The 21,382-nt window shown below is 47.5% G+C and overlaps 1 protein-coding gene across 1 annotated transcript; it reads right to left on the bottom strand.

Moving 5' to 3' along the window:
• Positions 1 to 442: 442 nt before the first annotated feature.
• Positions 443 to 1,402, bottom strand: LOC147672499 (uncharacterized). The gene has a single exon (XM_086947990.1). The coding sequence runs from the start codon at positions 1,400 to 1,402 to the stop codon at positions 443 to 445; it is 960 nt and encodes a 319-aa protein (XP_086804116.1).
• Between the last annotated feature and the right edge of the window lie 19,980 nt (positions 1,403 to 21,382).

The following is a 21,382-nucleotide window of genomic DNA, read 5'->3' as shown; positions in this document are numbered from 1 at the left end:
GTGGTGTCCTGTAGCACTATGGCTCCGCCCTTGTCAGCCGGCTTGATAGTCAAAGACCTGTCATTGGACAAAGTTGAGAGTGCTGATTTCTCTAAGTTGGACATGTTATGAAAGGTCTTGCGTCGTTGTTCAGTATTAGTAACCTCATGTGTCACTGCTTGTTCAAAAGCTAAGACATTTGCTGGTACTTGCTGGCTCAGAGGAGTAAATGTCGATTTGGATCTAAGGCCGGTGTTTTGTTCAACTCGGTCAAGCGTATTGGACTCGTTCATATTCGAGCTAGATGTTTTGAAGAAGAAATGCAGCCGTATTTTCCTGTAAAAACTTTCAAGCTCACACCTCAATTTGAACATATCGCCTGTATTGGTAGGAACAAAGCCCAGCCCTTTGTTCAAAACAGTGTTTTCAAGCGGTGTCAAAGTCCTCGAACTGAGGTTCACTACTAGGTCGCAGCTCCTGTTGTCGGACCTGTCTTGTTGGGTTGAGGAGCCCAATTCACAGTTTGTTGACCTCTCCTTTTGCCGCGGTTCCTGCCTCGGCCCTGCCATAAAAAAGACTGGTCATAGTAGAATGACGGGTTTGGGGGATACATGGGCATAGGGTGACCCATCGGTGGAGGGCCCATCGCACCAGGATGATAGTTCCAAGGGCCTGGGGGCCACCACTGTCCTGGATTGGGGTACTGTTGTCCTCCCCTGCCTCTATTAGGTCTTCGTTGGAAACCCCCACCACGTGTCCCGGTGTTAGGGCCTGTGTTGGAGTTCCCTTGATCACTGGAGCCCGAGTCCGAGCCAGAAGAAGAATAATTAGACCCGTATCTTCTCCCTTTGGAGTTGGTGGAAGGAGCTACATATGAGTCACTCAAGTAGGGATAAGCCAATTCCATGGAGAAACGTGCCAAGTCTTTTTTGAACTTCTCCACTTTGTTAAGCAGAATGTTGTCATAATATTCTTTGTTCGTTTTATTGGCATCTTCCAAATTCTTTTTGTAGATCACTGGCCGCACAGCTGCGTTGATTTGACCTTCCAAAATTTGGATCTCTATCAATAGGGCATCAGCTGTTTTCTTTGCTGTTTTAATGATTAAAACCAGCCAATCGCGGGTACACCGCCATCCAATCAAAGCCCAGTTTCTCAAGAATTCTTTATCTTTCAAAAAGAGTCTGGGTGTCGTAGTGACGATCAAGCCTGATGGTGCACACTTGCCATGTAGGTACTCGTTCATAATCACACCGTGTAGTGAAATACGAGAGTGATTCTTTTTCAGATTCAAAAGTTTAACCCAATCATCCTCTGTCGTGGGAGTAGAGGTGGAGGGTAAGTCATCTAATATGCTAGGGTTGTTACTTAGGATGGTATTGAGATCCTCATCGTCAAACGCTAAGCCACCAAAGTCCTCCATAGTGGGGAACCGCAACAGACAGAAAGCTAAATAGATAAAGTGGGTGAGCTAAATTACACTACAACGTTTGTTGTGTGGTGCTAAATAGAAAAACAAGGACCCGCAGCCGAGGCTGCTCTATACACTATCATAACAATTCGTAAGAGAGGGTCCGAGGGAGGTGTTTAATGACCAAACAGGCTAATACCCCCTGTGTAACTAACTAAATAACAACAAAGCCTGTAGGTCGAGTGGAGCTGAGATATGCCAATTAACACTGGTAAGAAATGCACAGGAACATTTGAAAAAAGACTATCAACTGTTGCTGATTAAGTCCTATCAGCCCACCTGATGGCGGAGCCTCATCATGTAGGACTTCCAAAACCAGGTCTGTGTGCAATCACCCAGTTAGATATCAGCAATGCATCACAAGACCAAGGCATGGTTACCACAGTTGTAAGTCCTGATAGTGGGACTGATATGTGCAGTGCAAGAAATTCAAAAAAAGTGAAGTGCGTTAAAATGGCTATCGAGGCAAACAAAGACCTTTAATAGTGTTTGCCTGGACGTCAGGTTAAAAAATAGTGGACTGACAGTGTGAAAGAATCACTGTCTAACTTGCTTGGTAGAAATCAAGACAAAGATCTAAAGAGGGCCAACATGTTTCTGCCTTATTGTGAGGTATCACTGGCATTCGTCAGGGCCAAGCTATAATCTGCTACTGCAAGGGCACTATAGTATGTGCTCAACTAAGAAATAAGAAAATAAACATAATAGTGATCAATTTGGAACCATCCTACCACATCTTCTCAGTTTAGTGCTGTTGATGCGATAGGTCTTTCCTATGTGAGAACAAAATGGAGAAAGAACATTGTAGACATTACATGTGTATCATCCTCACAATTAAATCTGCAGCAAGAAAAAATATTAGAAGTTGCTGTAACACGTGCATACCCAGTGGAAATATGGCATGCTCTCAGACTAGACCATCACACCTCTGTGATAGTCACATATAAATGTTTATTACATCACAAAAAGAATAGACATTCAAGGGTTTGACACTTACCCATCAATTTATGGGAAGTGGACCTCACCTCACCCGGCAACTGCTCGGACGAATAAGGCACCGCTCTAAACGTACAAAGACAAACTCAATGGTAGATGCGTGTCCTGAGGATATGGCCTCAGTGTACTGTTTCATAAACCCACCTACTTTCTAATCTGTCTATAACAAGTAACCCACCGGTGTCTATGATGGCTGCATCGGACGAATGAGGTATCTATTCCCCGTCGATGATTTCCAAGGGGTACTATATAGTTGTCCCACACATCTATTGATGCCTATATAAACAGCTGGGTGATATTGCTATTCATAAATGGGGGGAAAAAAGGGGGGGGAATGTTTGTTGTGGGGTCTCCCCTGTACTTGGGCTATTCCTCAAACAGGAAGGCCAAACTATTGATTTGTTGGTCTGTTAATCCTGAAAAACCGGTGCTAAAAGCAACCCAGGTATCAGGTCCCCTTCAGTGTATTCATAAGGGGGTTTGAACGACAGCGTTGTACCAGGGCAACAGAAAATGTCTAAAGAGACAGCAGTTTGTTGTTGTTTACTCATAACTAGTGGAGCAATGTCCCCTCAGTCTTAACTAAAAGGAGTGGCAAAACTATGAACTATTTACTGCAGCCTCTAAGGTCTAAGGCAACCCGGTACCATCTTACCTGTCCGTCGGTACCTTGCGGCGGAATCACGAGTCGAAGGGGAGGCACCGACGGGCAGGACATGCGTCTATTTATAGCGCAGACGATTGAATGATTGGACCCACCTGTGCCATTCTACTACAGCGCTACCATTGCGCTGTGTAGGACAGTTGTCCCACGCGCATGCGCACGATCACTCGAGCACAGAGCGCGCATGCGTGATGACGGGTACACCCTCCGAAGTACACAGCGCATGACCATTAGCGGTGTACTGTCTCAAGATTCTCGCCGAAAGCGAGACACTGCCTGAATATGTGTCGCGCTTGCGTAAACAATGTACTTGCTCAGCACTGTCAACCGCATCAATGCGAAGACTGCGAGAGCAGTATTGTTAATGCCAGAACTGGCACCATGGCGCAGTAGTTATCTGGATTGAAGCAATAAATCATTTCTATGTTAGTACCAGTGGACGAAATGTAATTACTAGAGTCACTGGGTGATTGCCAATCATTGGTAGCGTGAAGGACGCTATAAAGTCTAAACCAACAGACTGGATATAAATAAGTGGAAGATATGTTTAACATGCTTCCCTGGACCGCTAGACGCTATCATCGGATAATAATCAAGGGTGGGACATCAGGATGCAGGTCAACGTTGAATATGATCAAGGTGCCTGCTGTATTGATAAGTCTGAAAGTGGGTAAGTCAGTGGACGCCCAAGTTTTGAACCTGAAAAGTAATGAAATTGGTGCCTGATATAGTGAGCGCCACAGCAATGTGGGAAGCTCGATGTAAAGTAGTCAGCGCACCTAGTTGTGATATCGAAGAGCACCCAATGGCAAGTGTTCTACTCAGATGGATAACCATGGAATGCTGTCATTCAGCCCGTTAACATCAGATTTCAATCTGAAAATCCAGCGTTGCTCCTTAACAAAGAGGAAGTGGGAGACATCAGTAATATGTGGTGGAATATGTGGCTGTTCCAGCACAACCCAAGACAAATCCTCAACTTTGTGTTTTGCTTCCAGAAAGTGATTAGTGAGGCCTGTGGATTGCTTCCTGCAACGGATTGTACTTTTGTGTTCGCTAATGCGAGACTTAATCATCCGAGTTGTATGACCCACATATTGCTTCTTGCAAGGGCAAGTGATCAGATATATAAATTTTTCGGAATTACAATTTGTATGCCTTGTCAATTTCCAGGGTCTGTTCGTGCCAATGTCAATTGTCAAGGTCTTACACGTCTGTGGACAGGCAGCACAGTTCCCACAGGGATAATGACCTTGGACTGGATTACTATTCCACAGAGTGTTAGTGATTTGTTTCATCTCGGTGCGGGGTCTAGTGTGCACCAGGTTATCCCGAATGGAAGGTCCTCTCTTAAATGCAAATAACGGGCGAGGTATTAACCCTGCACCTGTATTGAGAATTTTCCAATGTTTTAGTATGATTTTCTTCACTTGGTTGGTAGATGTGGTGAATGTTTGAACCATAGTCATCCGGTCCCTGCTGGTCTCTGTCCTCTGGTGTTGTAGGAGTGCCTCTCGGTTATTGTTGAAGGCTCTCTTTCGTGCCCGGCGTATTAGCTGGTTAGGGTAATGCCGATCTTTCAGGTTGAGTGCCAGTTCCTCGGCATGATGTTCATATAAGGTGTTAGTGTACACCCGGAGGGGCGGTTTGTACTACTGAATGGGCAGCTGGGTGGTAGCGAGGTAACATTGGCAGCTGTATATGGCCCGAACATCGACTCCCCGACTTTTTCCGTCATGTCTGGTCCAAGATCAGGGAGCAAGGATGTCACACTATAATATGGGGTGGTGATTTTAATGCTGTTCTCAATGATACTGCAGACAGACATGGTACGGCCCGTTCATTACACCCCCAAACAAGCACAGCCCTAAACAATATCATGTCTGATGGGGATTTACCGGCTGTATGGAGGGTGCGTCATCCCGGGATTAGAGAGGGTACATGTATTTCCAGTCAGCATGCTGCCTGGTCCCGATTGGACTTCTGGTTAGTCTCACAAGATGTTGCTACTTGGACACTAGAGATGAAACATCTGGCGGGTTCACTTTTGGACCATGCACCTTGCCTGCTTAAATTGTCCTTCCTTAGGGAGCCCCCACTTGCATTCACCTGGCGCTTACCTCCTCACGCATTATTAGATGAGGCCTTTAAAGAGGAAATAAGATCGGATATAGTTGACTATTTTGCCTTGAATTCTGGATCAGTAGACACTAAAGCCATACTATGGGAAGCATTTAAGGTTATTATTAGAGGGAAGTGTATAGCAAGGCAGGCAGTTGTCCTTAAAGCCTTCAGGGGCAGTTTTAAAAAAGCAGATCAAGGAGCTAGAGGGGCAATTCTATTCTCAGTCAGACCCTGCCACGTACGGGCATCTGAAATCAAAACTACTTGAATTTGAGGAAGAAGCGAGCCCTGAGGTGAAATTCCTGGGGAAACATGCAGAGGCGAGATGCTACGGTGAAGGGAACAGGCTGGGGCGCACTTTAGCGCGCATGATACGTCAGTCTAACAGTGCTACATTTGTACACGAGATAAGGGGAGCTAATGGAGTTGTTGTTAGGGGCCAGTCGGAGGTTCTTGACAAATTTTACACATTTTAACCTTCCCTTTACTGGCAAGCCGGGATGCAGAACTCCGAAAATATGCAGGATTTTTTAAATTCTACCGCCCTGGTGTGGTTCAACGAGAATCATAGAGCCTATATGGACCTCCCTATCACAGAGGAGGATGTAGTACAAGTGATACAGAGTTTGCCACTGAATAAAGCCCCAGGGCCAGACGGCTTAACAACCGCCTTTTATAAAGCTTATGCTGAAGAACTGGCACCCCGACTGCTTGCAGTGTATGAAGAAGCACTGGAAACAGAGATCCTACCGCCATCTATGAGAGAGGGGGTGATTATAACCCTGCTGAAACCAGATAAGGTGGAAACCGAGTTAGACTCTTAAAAACCGTTATCCCTAATAAATGTTGACGTAAAGATATATGCAAGTTGCTTGCAAATCGTCTCCAATCAATGCTCCCAATGATTGCTCTTCCCGATCAGTAAGGGTTTATCCCGGGAAGATCGACTTTGCATAACCTATGCACTTTGTTCTCAGTGATACATTATCTACACCAGAGTGTTCAAGCTGCAGTCATTTTTTTAAACTAAAGTGTTTGAGTCACTGGAAAGGCCGTATTTATTTCTGATATTAGCGCATATGGGATTGAGTCCTTTATTTATTAATAGAATCAAACTCCTTTATACGAAACCGACTGCCCGCATTAGAGTAAATGGTTTAATGTCAGAAACCTTCCAAATTTTGCGGGGCATCCGGCAGGGATGCCCGCTGTCACCATTACTGTTTGCCATTGCTATGGAACCCCTAGCAGCCAGGATACAGCAACATCACACTGCGAGAGGCATAGGATTTAGAGCTCGAAGCCTCCAGATATCACTATACGCGGACGACGTGACTTTATACATCCTTAACCCTGCAGAAAATCTAAGCCCAGTCCTAAGTGAATTCATCAGATTCGGGGGGCTTGCGGGCATATCCATTAACTGGGCGAAGTCAATTATCTTCCCCTTGACAGATGTCACGAAAATAGTGACCTCTGAATTTCCGTTGCGACGGGAGGCAGATGAGGTCAAGTATTTAGGGGTGTGGCCGAGCCGGAATCTCCAGGACATCTGGAGCCTGAACTTTGGGAGGGCTTACACATGGCTGGAGGGTAAGGTTGCAATTTGGTCTAAATTGCCCTTGTCTGTTGCGGGGAAAGTGGCGTTGGCAAAAATGGTCATTCTGCCAAAATTCCCTTATTTATTTGTAAACGTGCCAATCCCCCTCACCCAACACTTCTTCAAGAACTTGCGAATTGGACCCACCAGTGACGGAGGAGCAATTGGAGTTCTGTTGTAGGCAGTTGACTGAACTTTTCCCCGAACTACCGTCTCAGATTGATTCATTTTAAATTTCGCCATAGATATTATCGGACACCGATTAGTCTTTGCTGCATGCGTTTGAGAGAGGATGACAGGTGCTGGCTATGTGGTTATGCGCAAGCTACCTTCCTGCATATGGCCTGGGAATGCCCGAGATTGAGTGTGTTCTGGCAGGAGGTGTTTGATGCGGTAAATCAGATGATTGGCAGGGCGGGTGTACCTTCCCCAGTGTTGGGTCTTCTAGGGTATGAACGTGACACACCACCCAAGTGGCTCAAACTGCATGCGATCCTTCTACTCTATGCACGGCGTCAGGTTGCCATCCGGTGGGGCAGGAAACTGGTGCCAAAGTTTAAAGACTGGTCATCGGATATCACCTATGATCACACCCAACTTGGGTTATTTTGGGACCAGATGCCCCCCACTTCGAGACCAAAAGATATATGGGAGTCTTTTCTGGAATGGGCACGCGCACGTGCCAACCCGTCTGAGTCAAATCACGATACTGATGATTAAAGGAGATGTTTGCTTAACCCTGCAAGGCCGATAAATTTGGAACTGTATAGTTATTTCTGGACATGTTATTGTATGTACACACTTGCACATTTCCTTTACCTGACATTTTCCCCATGTGTTTCAAATTATTGTAGCTTCTCTGCTGTGATGTTTGATGCTATCTCTGTGTTATGTGTACTTCTCCTAAAGCATGATCTTTGCGTGCTGCTCACCAGATGCATTATTCCTTAAATGTAACTCAATGGACCTTTTTTGATTTATATGTATCCTGTACATTGCGACTGTCGTGCTCACTGGCCTTTGGTTGGCACTCTGTGCCCATTGTTTATCATTTTATTTTTGAAAAACTTAATAAAAACAATTTTTAAAAAACCATAGAGAGCTGTATTAAATTGGCCCACTTTCATCAAGAGAGACTCGCGCGAACAAAGCCCAGCTTGTGCCGGCCAGGAACCGAAAGCATTGCCCCGTTAGTCCTTCTGAATATATTGTTGTCTCCCAAAAACAAGCATTGGCATAGCCAATAGGTGTCGCCTTTTGGACCTTATAAGTGTTTAGCCATGCAACAGTTGATGTAGTTGCACCAAGGATATTGTGCTGGATAACAAAACACTTATAAGGTCCCCAAGGCATGGATGCCCGGATATTTAAACGTGTGCGTAGAAACCTATAGCACTGTGGGCCCAAATAGAATTCCTGTGGGCGAGGCTTGCTTGCGAAAGAAAAAGGCATGAGACTTCGTCAGGTTAATGGCTAGGCCCGATATGGGTTTGAATGTGTCAAAAGTCTCAGATAGAGGGACCAAATTAGACCGAAGGTTCCTAATGTATAGAATAATGTTGTCCACATAGTCATAGAAGAGATGCATTGTGGGCCCTATGGGAATGCCCATCTCCTGTGCGTCTGCACGCAACGAGAGCCAACGGTTCTAGTGCCATTGTAAACAGGAGTGGTGAGAGTGGGCATTCTTGTCTCGCCCTTCTGAATATCAGGTATTCAGCTGATATATGACCTCCTGTACGAACACGGGCAGTGGGGGCATCGTACAACAGACGGAGCCATTTAAGATAATCATCCAGCCGCCCAAATTTCGTCAGTGCCTTAAACATGTACTCTCAATTTACTCTCAATTTAGCTTGGCGTAAATCCAGCGATATACATCCCGCGTGAGTGTAGCGTTCTGGGGCGGTCGACATAAGGTGGTGTAATCTCCTGGTGTTCAAGGACGTGTTCCGGGCCGGCAGAAAGCCAGTTTGATCTATGTGTATCAAGCTTACTCAAGAGCCTATTTGCCAGTACTTTACTGAGTATTTTGTATTCCGTTGCCAGCAACGATAGTGGGCAGTAGCTTGCCATGTCAGTGGGGTCTCTTCCCGGCTTCAAGAGCGAGACCACCAATGCCTGTGCCGTGGTGAGGGGCAGTGCTCCCTCTGCCATCGCCGTGTTGTATAAGAGCTCTAGGCTGGGCAGGAGAGAGTCCATAAAAATATAATAAAATTCTGCAGGTAACCCGTCCAGCCCAGGAGTTTTATTACATGGGAGCCCTTTAATTGCTATCTCGATTTCAGCTTTAGTAACAGGCCCTGACAGTTTTTTCAGGGCTGCAGCAGTCGGTTGTGAGTATGGCAGTGCGTGTAAGAAGTTGTCTATTTGCATGCCCGCACTGTCTTTAGGTTTACTGTATAATGTGGCATAGTATTGGCAAAAAGCCTCATTACTGTTGTTTTGGGTATGTGCTTTTATACCCGGCAGGGTAGTGATTTCATTAATGACAATGGCAGGGGGATCATCACGTATATGGCCGGGATGCCTGTCACCCCCTCCCAACACAATCCCCAAGGATGGGAAGACGGACACAGTTCTTGAACTTTTGGAAGGCGGGAGGGAGTTACCCTCCCGGCCATATTTATTAAAATATGAAACAAAATTAAAACATTAAAATAACAGTTTCATATCATGTACAATTTTTCATTTATGACATTACGATGCAGACACGCTTATTGGCTAACCTTAACAAATCTCTAATACAAAGGTTCTCCTAGCCGAGTCTAGACATCCTGCAAATGCATACTTTCTAAAGAAAAATTGTACATCCTAACATTACGGGCCAACGGCAAGGTCGTAACCGGTGTCAGATCCCTAATACCAGAACTTCCCCTTCACTTGTGAGGGGCGGGCGCACAGAGGACTGTACCTCTGTGCCAACTTCCAATTTCCCTTGTCTTAGCGGGGGCCCCTTATTTAACTCGACGCCATCTTAGTGGTCATCCGAGGACTCGTGTGAGGTGTCTAGATGGTAGCGTAGACCCCCCTCCTACCCCACACTGCTTACCACATCCGCCGTCGCGGATGTCCTGGCCCCGGGAAATTCGTAGGAGGGGCACGTAGCCGCCTCCTCCCCTGGGAGGGGCCTATGACCGCCTTCCCTTTAGGCGAACCCATACTTAGTGGGTGCCGCCTCCCCGTGTGAGGGGCCAATGGCCGCCTCCCCCCGGGCGCTCCCATCCATAATGGGTGGCGCCCCCCTCTAGGGATCTTGAAATTACTGCTCACCGATCATGACCTTACCGCCCGGCCAAAAATAAATACGACGTTTAACTACCTATTGAAGAAAGAAAATAAACTTTACATCGCAACACTTACTAAACATTCAACACATCTTCCCTTAGACTGAAAGCTCTGTTCAACTGAGAAAAACGTTATGAGGCAAATAATTTTATTGCATTACCAACATCGACATTTTTATTAACCACTAAACCGGGAGAAAAAAGATACTTATCAAAACAAATCAACTTTATTGCAGTACTGATCATTGCCATAAGGGGCTGGCGGGTGGGTCAAAAATGGCTCCTTGTTCCGTCGAGGGCTCACATGCAACGAGGGGGTGCAGCTTCCAAGCACAGGAACAAGAGGATGCTTCTTTGGATTGTTGCTCCTTTTATTCTTCTTCGGGAGGGCGTGTACCCTCCTCCGGTCTGCCTACAGGGCGTGGCCAACAGTGTAGGTGTCTAGGACAACCCCTCTTGGGCGGGAAAAAGGCGCGCCCCGGCTACGCCGCTTCGGGCATACCAGCCGAGACACGCCTCCCGCCCAAAATGGCTTCCCGGGGGGATCCGGGCCCCCTACCATACGTTCGGGGGGACCGAGTGGTCGCCCTTTCCATATGGCCGGGATGCCTGTCACCCCCTCCCAACACAATCCCCAAGGATGGGAAGACGGACACAGTTCTTGAACTTTTGGAAGGCGGGAGGGAGTTACCCTACCGGCCGTATTTATTAAAATATGAAACAAAATTAAAACATTAAAATAACAGTTTCATATCATGTACAATTTTTCATTTATGACATTACGATGCAGACACGCTTATTGGCTAACCTTAACAAATCTCTAATACAAAGGTTCTCCTAGCCGAGTCTAGACATCTTGCAAAAGCATACTTTCTAAATAAAAATTGTACATCCTAACATTACGGGCCAACGGCAAGGTCGTAACCGGTGTCAGATCCCTAATACCAGAACTCCCCCCTCACTTGTGAGGGGCGGGCGCACAGAGGACTGTACCTCTGTGCCAACTTCCAATTTCCCTTGTCTTAGCGGGGGCCCCTTATTTAACTCGACGCCATCTTAGTGGTCGTCCGAGGACTCGTGTGAGGTGTCTAGAAGGTAGCGTAGACCCCCCTCCCACCCACACTGCTTACCACATCCGCCGTCGCGGATGTCCTGGCCCCGGGAAATTCGTAGGAGGGGCACGTAGCCGCCTCCTCCCCTGGGAGGGGCCTATGACCGCCTTCCCTTTAGGCGACCCCATACTTACTGGGTGCCGCCTCCCCGTGTAAGGGGTCAATGGCCGCCTCCCCCCGGGCGCTCCCATCCATAATGGGTGGCGCCCCCCCTCTAGGGATCTTGAAATTACTGCTCACCGATCATGACCTTACCGCCACAGGCCGGATAGTTGACCGGCTATCCGGACCCCCCACAAACTCCTACTAAAGGTCATGGATTTACAAACCCCTTAACCATGCTATGAAGTCTCCTATGAGTAAGACATTCCCCTCCCGGGACAAATGGACCCCATCTTCGAGATACATGTGGTCCCCCCGAATACATCCATGTGGAATACAATGCAACTGTCCTGAGCGAAACAACCTACTAAGTTTGTTATTGACTTTCTTTACTGAATGATTCAAAGCTGTCACAGAGAGGGCCCCCCGCCACACCTTCCTGGGAATCATGTGTGACCATGCTATCGTGCACCCTGGAACCCTTCTCGCCAACCAACTAACAGTGGATAGAATTCGCTCGAGTAGTACTCGCCGACCAATGGTCACCAAATCATTGCCTCCCAGGTGTACTATGATTACAGACGGCGGTGACCTTGTCCGCCCTAACAGTCCCTCAATAAAACATTGAAATTGGTCAATACAGAGCCCGCCCCTTCCGTGGAAGGTCACCCTGTACCCGTATTCCCCAGCCACGTGAATCATGTCACCTGCTTTGAATACGTCCCCGGCACGCCTCACGTATGAGTGGCTAACGACCCACACCACTCTTCCCTCAGCCGGTGATCTTTGACCGCTGGTCCCCAGGTGTCGGGTCAACTGCACAGTCCGCCCCGCATAGCATGCTCGCGAAACTGTAAACCAAACAGAAAACAAGAAGCGTGAGTGCATGACATTGGCTTCACAACATGTGCAACCGCACATACCTTTTATAACAGTTCGAGGACCAACATCCCAATTGTTTCACCTTTTCAACACTCAGACCCCTGGCTGTAGCCTCTGTAGCAGCCCCTATCCGAAAGGAATGGGTCCCAAAATCGCTCGGGTCCAAGCCCGCTGCCGCGATTGCCATTGTTAGCACCCGCTGAAACTGAAACCTAGTCAGTGGGGTGGCGTCGGTGTGTCTCAGCAAGCTTCTCCCCCATGATACCGCCCTTTGCGCTAAATATTCCTCAACGCATTTTACTGGGCACATGGGGGACCCTCGCATGCGCTGGACAACAATACTGTCCCCGATAGCTCCCTGATCGGTTTTGGGCCTGGCTATTGTGACTACCATTGAATCACCCTTGATCAGAATGTGTTCTCGACACAGACCTCCCCCCGTATCCTGCTTATTCTTTGCCACCAGCTCACTCACCTGCATAGCCCCATGGAATGCTAATGCGAAAGCGGCCCGGAACAGCACTGCCTCTGACTGGGATGAACATGTCGCAGGGAGTACGGACATCAACAGGGACAACCTTTCTAGCCCAATCGGGCGCCTCTCGTCCACTCTATGACCCTCGAGGCGTTGCCACCCTCGCAGTGCCTTCTTTACCAGAAAGGACGATGTGGGGTCCTTGATGCCATGCGCCTTTTTTACCCCCGTTCCCACTACTCCTTGGTTGGTGGTCACTAGTGGTGCCCGCTCGAAAGGGCGCCGCCGAATAATGGCGGGAGGGCTCCGACCCATTCCCGCCAAGCGAAGACGACTTCGTCGTGCCCGGCAGGAGCTGCTTCTGCCAAGAGATGGAGTCGAAACAATCCCACGTCAGAGATGAGTCGTGCTCCTTGGCCTTACGAAACTTACTATCATAACCCAACCATTGATTGCCTTCATATGTTTCATAGAAATCCATTATACGTGTCTGGTAGCAAGCCAATTCAGTCAACACCTCGGGCTTACATTCCCCCATGATCGCAGTGAATATTGCAAATGCCTTGGCCCAATTAGAGATCGTCTCATCCACCCTGAATCACGCCATTTTTGCACGCCATACGCTCGGGTGCAACAAATCCTTCTGACTTTTAACATGCTCCGCCTCGTGGTGGTCAGTCAAGAGAGAAAACATATTCACATATTTATCAGCCCAAATCAATTCTTTCGTGGCCAGCGGGATATGTTGGACCACCCTTTCCCTTCTTGAGGGTAACGATCCCTCCCTTGCCATTGGCAATGGCTGCTTACCCGAATCGGTAGCTGGTCCTGCTGTTGTTCCAACGCCAGACGCCGGTCGTTCCGGGGGAACCTGAGGGGAAACAAGAGGGAGATTCGCCTTTGCAGCATCTCTCGATTGCCGCAACTGCTTCATTAGTAACCTGGCCTCTTCGGCCGTGTTTCCTGGTGTCGTAGTACCCTCAGTACCTTTGCCGAGCCATGCGGCCAACTGGGCGGCCAACTCCGGAGGCATATCCTCCTTGTTAGTGGGCGAAACCACAACCGGAATCGGCTGGCCTGCGTCCGGGATCGGAACCGGGGCCTCCACTGGACTAACCGGGCTTGCCGGGGGTGAATCGGGAACTGGGGCCTCCCCCCCTGCTGCCATATTCCTGGCCCTTTTACCTCTCCCAGTGGGGACTACTCTCGGCAATGCTGGCCCGATTACTTTCTTCGGTCTGCCCGTATTGTTCATCGCCGCCATCTGCTTTTTCATGCTCGCCATATCCTTCATTAGCATGCGAAGCATCTGCTCAGTCCCTGCCTTCTTTCCGGCCTTCTTGCCAGGCATCGTTATCGGGTATCCGATCCTTGATGCTCACGAGGTCCTTAATCCGAAGGTACGGAGTTGCTGAAAGAGAAACACAACAATTACAAGTTCTCAAAAATGGCTCCTTGATCCGTCGAGGGCTCACGTGCAACGAGGGGGTGCAGCTTCCAAGCACAGGGACAAGAGGATACTTCTTTGGATTGTTGCTCCTTTTATTCTTCTTCGGGAGGGCGTGTACCCTCCTCCGGTCTGCCTACAGGACGTGGCCAACGGTGTAGGTGTCTAGGACAACCCCTCTTGGGCGGGAAAAAGGCGCGCCCCGGCTACGCCGCTTCGGGCATACCAGCCGAGACACGCCTCCCGCCCAAAATGGCTTCTTGGGGGGATCCGGGCCCCCTACCATACGTTCGGGGGGACCGAGTGGTCGCCCCTTTCCAGTATTCTAGCTAATAATGTCCCCAATTTGTCCACCTTGGAATGACGCATCTGCGTGTACCGTTGGTGATCTATGATTTGGAGAGATTCTAACAATTCTGCATGCCGAATGCGTACTTCCAGGAGTGGTGCCTGTTTCTCCCTGTCGTGTGCAACTTCCTGTTCCAACCTGTTCATCTTGTGTTCTGTTTCTGTAAGGGACTTATGGACTTCCTGCCTAGCACCCACTGTCGCGCTAATAGCCCTATCGAGTATGACCGCCTTAAAGGCGTCCCATTCAATTAGACCATTAGAAGCCGTATTGTTATTTTCCATAAAATAATGAACAATAGTGTCAGCTATGGCGGTCCCGAACACTGTGGAGCTGATTCACAAAACTAACTTAAGACAAAATCCTAAACTTACTACTTTTGGTATTCACAGAAGTTAGGATTTTGTCTTAAAACAGACTTAAAACAGACTTAAGACAGACTTAAGACAGAATCCTAACTTAAGTCTGTCTTAAGTCTGTCTTAAGTCTGACTTAAGACAAAATCCTAACTTCTGTGAATACCAAAAGTAGTAAGTTTAGGATTTTGTCTTAAGTTAGTTCTGTGAATCGGGCCCTGTGTCTTCTAGCAACTGTGAAAAATAACAGTTGATGGACAGAATGCAGAACAATGTCATACATTCACCCCAGTACAGAGATCTGGGCCTAAGTCCATCGTTTTTTTGCACTCCACACCACCCCAGTTCAGACATGGCCATATGCAAATCAGCCTTGACCCTGTGCCTCATGGGAACAGTTTGCATATGGCCATGTCTGAACTGGGGTGGCTTAGTGAGCAAAATAACGATGGATTAAACCCAGATCTGTGACTGGGGGTGAATGTTTTGCCATTGTGCAACATTCCGTGCATTATCTTGTGTGTTTTGCTGTTCTAGCAACTGTGGCCGTAATCTCCAGGTAGGCACCAGTGTAGGTATCCTGCCCCACGTGATTGTTATCTCTATTGGGTTATGGTCCAAGAAGGTTTTCGCTAGATACGTAGCATGTGTGACCTGCATTGCAATCGTGTTTGAGGAGTATATTCTATCTATTCTTGTATGAAGCAGATGGACCGGGGAGTAGAAAGAATATTCCCTATGTGTTGGGTGCTGCATTCTCCACACATCACATAATGCCCAGCCCTCCGCCCAACTGCAGAGTGCCTTCGCCTGTTTAATCACGCCTACATCATTCAGAGGGGGATGGGACCTGTCTAATGCAACGTCCATTATTGTGTTGCAATCCCCACCTATAATCCAGGGATGCATCTCCCCGCCTGCTAATCCTAGGTTCAGGGTAATTAAAAAATGTTCTTGCTCAACATTCGGCACATATGTGCTACCCAGCACTACGTGTTGACCATCAAGTGACCCTCGTACAAACATATAGCTCCCCTGTTTATCTTTTAAGCCAAACTTCCAGCAGGATGGGGTTTTCAGAGTATTCTTTGTTTTGGGCCTTTGAAATGACTTGCCCTTCCCTTTGTAGAAAGAACCCTGAAAGGGCTGCTCACTTTTCCCTGCCCAAGTTTTAACCTATTTCGCTACCATCATTTTGTGAATGAAACCGGACACATCCTCCTCATTCCATTCGATTTCTGGATGTGTCTGCATTTTTAGTCTAAAGCCTTTATCGTATTCTAACTTTGAGTCCCCTGGGAATTGCCTGTGTGCCCCGTGGATGTTGGCCTCATACAGTCATAGGTCTGCTGCACCACGTGGAAACTTCTTAACAATAATGCAGGCCATGATTCTAAATAGGTCTAACCAAATATAGAAATTCCTTTCTTTCCTCTCCCTTCTCCTTTCCCTCCTGTACTCATCTCTTTTATTGCACACCGTCAGATCCAGCCATTCTAATTGAATCTCTAATAAGGAGACAATGTCAATACATTCCTTCCTCCATATCCTCTCTTTTACTGCTAAGGGGATAAGGCTCGCCAGCCCCGTTGCCCTCATTGTCATTGATACTGGGCCTGGCAAAGGCCTAGTGCAGAGGTCTTCAAACTGTGGGGTGCGCCCCCCTGGGGGGGCTCCGATGGGTTCCCAGGGGGGCGCAGATGCCTCTGCAAGTATATGTTTATGAAGATGGCCTGGAAGTGCAGCGATGTTTATTTGGTGCGTTTGCAGGCTATCATCATTTACTTGGAGCCAAGAAGTGTGAATGGCGATCAGAGTGGCGTGGGGGCGGGGGTCAGTGAGGGTGCTGGCAGGGTCAAGAGGTTGCTAAAAAAAAAGCCCTATCTAGCCTCCAAGCTGTAGCAGTGTAGGCTATTTTTGTATTGGTACGCTCTGAAAAAGGTAGAATGTTAGCTCCGTGTGCTTTATTTTTTTTTCGATTGTAGTGTAATGTAGTAGTTAAAATGGATCTGAGATTCCTAGGTGTCACAGAGGTGAAGTCTGTTTAGTGGGCGCTATCCAAACAAGCTATTTAGCGCCTAATAATCTTCATAGGTGCCCCTCGATGTGGTGCAGCTGTTTAGAGCAGATTCATGCCCTGCATGTCGTGAGAGGAGCACTCACCAGGGAGTCCAAGGCCTCATCTGCATGTTCTGTCTCACTCCAGAGGGCCATCACTGGAGGGCGTGAGCAGGCCCACAGTCAGTGGTTGCACATGAATAACAAATTTTGAACTTCTGGAAAACAGTGTGTTTCTTTCAGCAAATGAGTCTACGGTTATTTGGTGAGTGTTTGGAACATTGTTATTCCATAAGAAGAATATTCTAGCCACTGGGTTTTGTTTGGGACCTCATTGCCCTAATTTGTGAGCATTATTTTGGGCTCTTCAAAATGAAAGAAATATTCTTTTTTGATTATTGGCAAAAATAATTAACTGTGTGCCAGAGGTTTTCCATTCGTGACAGAAAACATTTGACTTATGGAATAATTGGAGTGTGATTAAACTAACCTAGAAAATTACTGACCTGAGTAAACTGAGCTGCAATCACCATACGAATTTGCTGGTAGAAAACAAATATTACATATTTACCGGCTTTCTTCATACGCCAAAGCTTCCAGCTTATTTATTTATTTATAAAGTTTCATATAGCGCTTGCTGATTGTATCACCAGTGTCTGTACCATGTTAAATGTTTTCTTTTTTTTTGTTTATGACCGAAACAGTAATATTATATTGAATGTTCTGTAAAATTAAATACCACCTTCTCTAGGTGCTCTTCTACAACTGTAATCCACTCTAGGCCTTTTTCAGTGCTCCACATCTGAATGCAAACTAAGCAAGTGTGAATTTTCCTGGTGCACACCGGGGTAACTTCTGCTTGTTTCCTGCCACGAGTAAGCTAGCAAGGGGTGGGGGTGACGGGGGAGCGGTGGATTGTGTGGAGAGAATCGGTGGATTTAGAAATATGTAAAATGCTAATCGCTCCCTCCGGAAAGCAATGCTGGGTCTGGTGGCTTGGTGGACTAGAGCGTTCTCTGCGAGGGCATGTGTTTGCCCTCATCCCCCTCCACCTCTCTTTTACTCATACCTAGCCTCCTACTGCTATGAGCTCCAAAACAAAAAAACAAAAACAAAAAATTCAATCCTTCCATCTTCTATCCCTCCACTATCCTTTTCAATCCAAATAACAGAGTAACATGTCTACCACTCAAATTAATTTCATATTTCACTATACTAATTCACCAGTAATCCTTTATGGCTTGCAGGGTAATGTGCTACTGCCAAACAAGCACTACAACACCTCATGAGGTGTAGCAAGCGCTATATAAATACAAACCTTTTTCCCTCTTCTACCCATTCGCTATCCTTCTCAATCCAAATCACTGACTAACAGCCCACCACTCAAATTACTTTCATATTTCATTATACTAATTCACCACTAATGCTGTATGGGTTCCAGAGTAGCGTGCTACTCGATGAAAAAAACACTTCAACACCCCACCAGGGGTAGCAAGCGCTATGTAAATGCAATTACAATGCAAAGGTTTTTATGTTTTCACAGTCATTTAAGTGAGCATAAAATAATGTAATAACAGCTTAATAATTATGTGGAAAACGCTACTGCTGCAGAAACCCATAGTTCCTGTACCCTGACTTTAAGGGACTTAATCAATTAATGGCTGGTAAGAAGGTTGGTTTCTTCATTAAATTTCTGCACTACCACCACACCTTTCACTTTCAGGCAGAGTCTCCTCAAAGTCAGCATCAACCATTCAGGGGTAGTTTTTTTGTGAAAGCGGAGTCCATGGGTGGCAGGTAAAAGGCCAGCAGGGTTGCATTCAGACGCAGAGCCCTACTCCTCTCAACACGTGGGGCCTCACAGTAATGGTCTATGAGACAGAGGAAAGGATTGAGATACTAGATATTGTCAAAGAGAAGGCCCAGAATAGGGCGCACTGTATGGGGGCTCATTTTTATGTTTACAAATGGGCAGAGACAGCTTCTTCAGAGAGATACTCCAAAGTAGGGGACAATATAAGTGGCCTCTTTTTTTTGTTTTAAAGGGCCATTCATTAGTGAAGCTGGAACTGCTGCCAGGTGTGTAAGTGGCCACTGCTGGTTATCATTAAGGAAGCAATTGAGGCCGTACTGGGGTCCAGAAGTTTCAGGGGCCCACTGCATCATAATTAAGACTGTGTACCTTTAAAAAAAAAGGGCATGGTAGCTTATTTTCCTTTCTAGCATTAGGACCGAGGTGATGGTCCATCATGGTGGGGAAGAGGTAAAAGATTCAGAGGCTATTGCCTGCTACTCAGGACTGCATTTATGATTAGTGCAGCAGGCGTGGTTGCATTGGGGGTTCCAAGAGAGTGAGGGGGCTTATAACACCACAATTATGGGGATAAGTATGTTTGGGATAAAACTTTTTTTGTTTGATGCATTTGCTTTTTATAAATCTCATAGTTAGTGCGGTTTATAAGCTATAGAAAAAGTATTCCTGAAAGTATGTCATAAGCCCCGACCCCTGCACGCAGCCATGTCCCTCCTGGTACCCCAATCCTTGCCATAAATTGTGGGAGGGGCCGACCTCAAAACATTTTACTTAGGGGGGCTCTGAGCAAAAAATTGTGAAGACCTCTGGCCTAGTGTATGCGTCCTGAGTCACTTGTCGTGCTTTCGTTGCTCCATGCTGCCAAGGGGACCCTAATCCCCCACATGTCTGCTGCGTAACCTGCCCTTGAAAGCGCTCCTGTCACCTGCAGCCGGGGTCTACCAGGTGCCATGGTAGCACGGATACCCCCTCTTGAGGTAGGGAGCCCGCTGTCCCTAGCCCTTGTGCGCCTAAGCCATTAAGCAACAATGGCGTTATTTATTTTAAGCATTCCTGTACTATTGTACCAATATGCCTACCTATTGCCGCTGTGTTGCTGGCTTCTCCGCTAGCTATTGCCATCACGGGGATGGCTACAGGCGGCAGGTCAGTCCTCTTGTAGCCTTTCTTGGCCGCCGTCCTCCACGGAGCTCTCGATGCAGCCTTCTGTCTCTTCCTGCGTGCTGGCCTACTGATGTTCTCAAGTGGCTGATTGCCTGACCCTTCACCGGCATTGTGATCCAAGTATGACTGCCGCCAGCTTGTCCCGTGCACCTCAGATGCTGCCCGAATTTGTCTCAATAAATCCCCCAGCTCTCCTGGTTGCTCCTTTCCGGCCTGGTTCTCAATCATGCGTGCCTTTCGCTCGCCTCCTTCGATCTTTCTGCTTTTTGGGGTGCAGCCGCTCTCCTTATGCATCAAAACACCTTAAATCCAACTGGGTGTTATAACCACCAGGGAACAGCCCCCCCTAATGCTCTGTCTAGTTTCCAAGCACCAGCAACACGGAGCCAACTTCCTTTTGTTAGTGCTGCTTCTTCTGTTATTATTCCCCCTCTTTTTTGACCAAATTTGTCTCACGAGTGTCCACATGAAATAGGACTAAGCAGCGACCTGTTCAAACCACCGCTGTTGAGTCTGCTCCTGGCCCTGCCCCTTTACTTGCTTCCTTGCAGACCCAGAGCGCTGAGTGCCCTTTGGCTTCTCCCACTCATTTACGCTCAAGGGAACACCTTATTTCATTGGTGCTGCACAGCTGAGCCTGTCCACAGCTCCGAGCTCTCTCAGAGTGCAGTCCGGCAAACGCTGCACCACTGAGGCTTCTGCTCCCTGCCAAGCATTCCCACTGCAGACAGATCACTCCATGCTACACGGGGGGTGGACAGGTCCACAGCCACCACTGCCAAATTGCCCAGAGTCCCCACTTGTGGCATCAAGCTCAAAACCTGACCTCTAAGTGCAGCGGTTGGCTCCACAACGAGGAGCCAAACACAGTGTCCAGCTGTCCCGGCTCCACCTGCTCCGTCTCCGCCCAGCAGCTGTTCCTCAGTCTGGCCGGAGAGGCACGAGGGCGATCCAGCACGAGATATTGGTTTGTCGGGACGGGGGAGGCGGTATCGAGCTGCCGCCATTACTCCACTCAGCCGTGTCTTTCTCCCAGCAACCACGGGACGGCGCCAGGCTTCTCTCGTGGACTTTTCTTTCTGCACACACCGCTCCGCTGCCCCTGCCACTCACTGGAAGACAGTGGCCAGTGGACAACAGTGGAGAAGAGGTTGGAGCCCAAGTCTGGCATGTGGCATATGCCACAGTATGCCACATTTTGTGTCTATGTTGTTTGAGGTATAATTGTGTTATAAACCCCCTAGAAGTGCTAGTGGAATATTTTAAAGATCTATCTTCCATCTGGATTAAATTAAAAAAATCATAATAAAAAATTCCAATTACATAAGATATGGGGCTTGAACCCTTTTTCAAAAAACACTCTGTGCCCCTTTTACCTACCACTGTACCATCTGTTCTGCATGGAAGTTTGTTGCCCAAAGCCTTTGTGTCTTTGAGAAAGGGTTATGTCCTTTTTCTGTTTCCATGCTGTTTTTCTTCTTACATGCCACCAAGCTACACTTG

The sequence above is a fragment of the Lissotriton vulgaris genome, unplaced genomic scaffold, assembly GCF_964263255.1.
Source record: "Lissotriton vulgaris unplaced genomic scaffold, aLisVul1.2 SCAFFOLD_2956, whole genome shotgun sequence".
In the NCBI taxonomy this organism is placed as follows: Eukaryota; Metazoa; Chordata; class Amphibia; order Caudata; family Salamandridae; genus Lissotriton; species Lissotriton vulgaris.
Note: the sequence above shows the minus strand (reverse complement) of the source record. Positions and strands in the feature narration are given on the sequence as shown.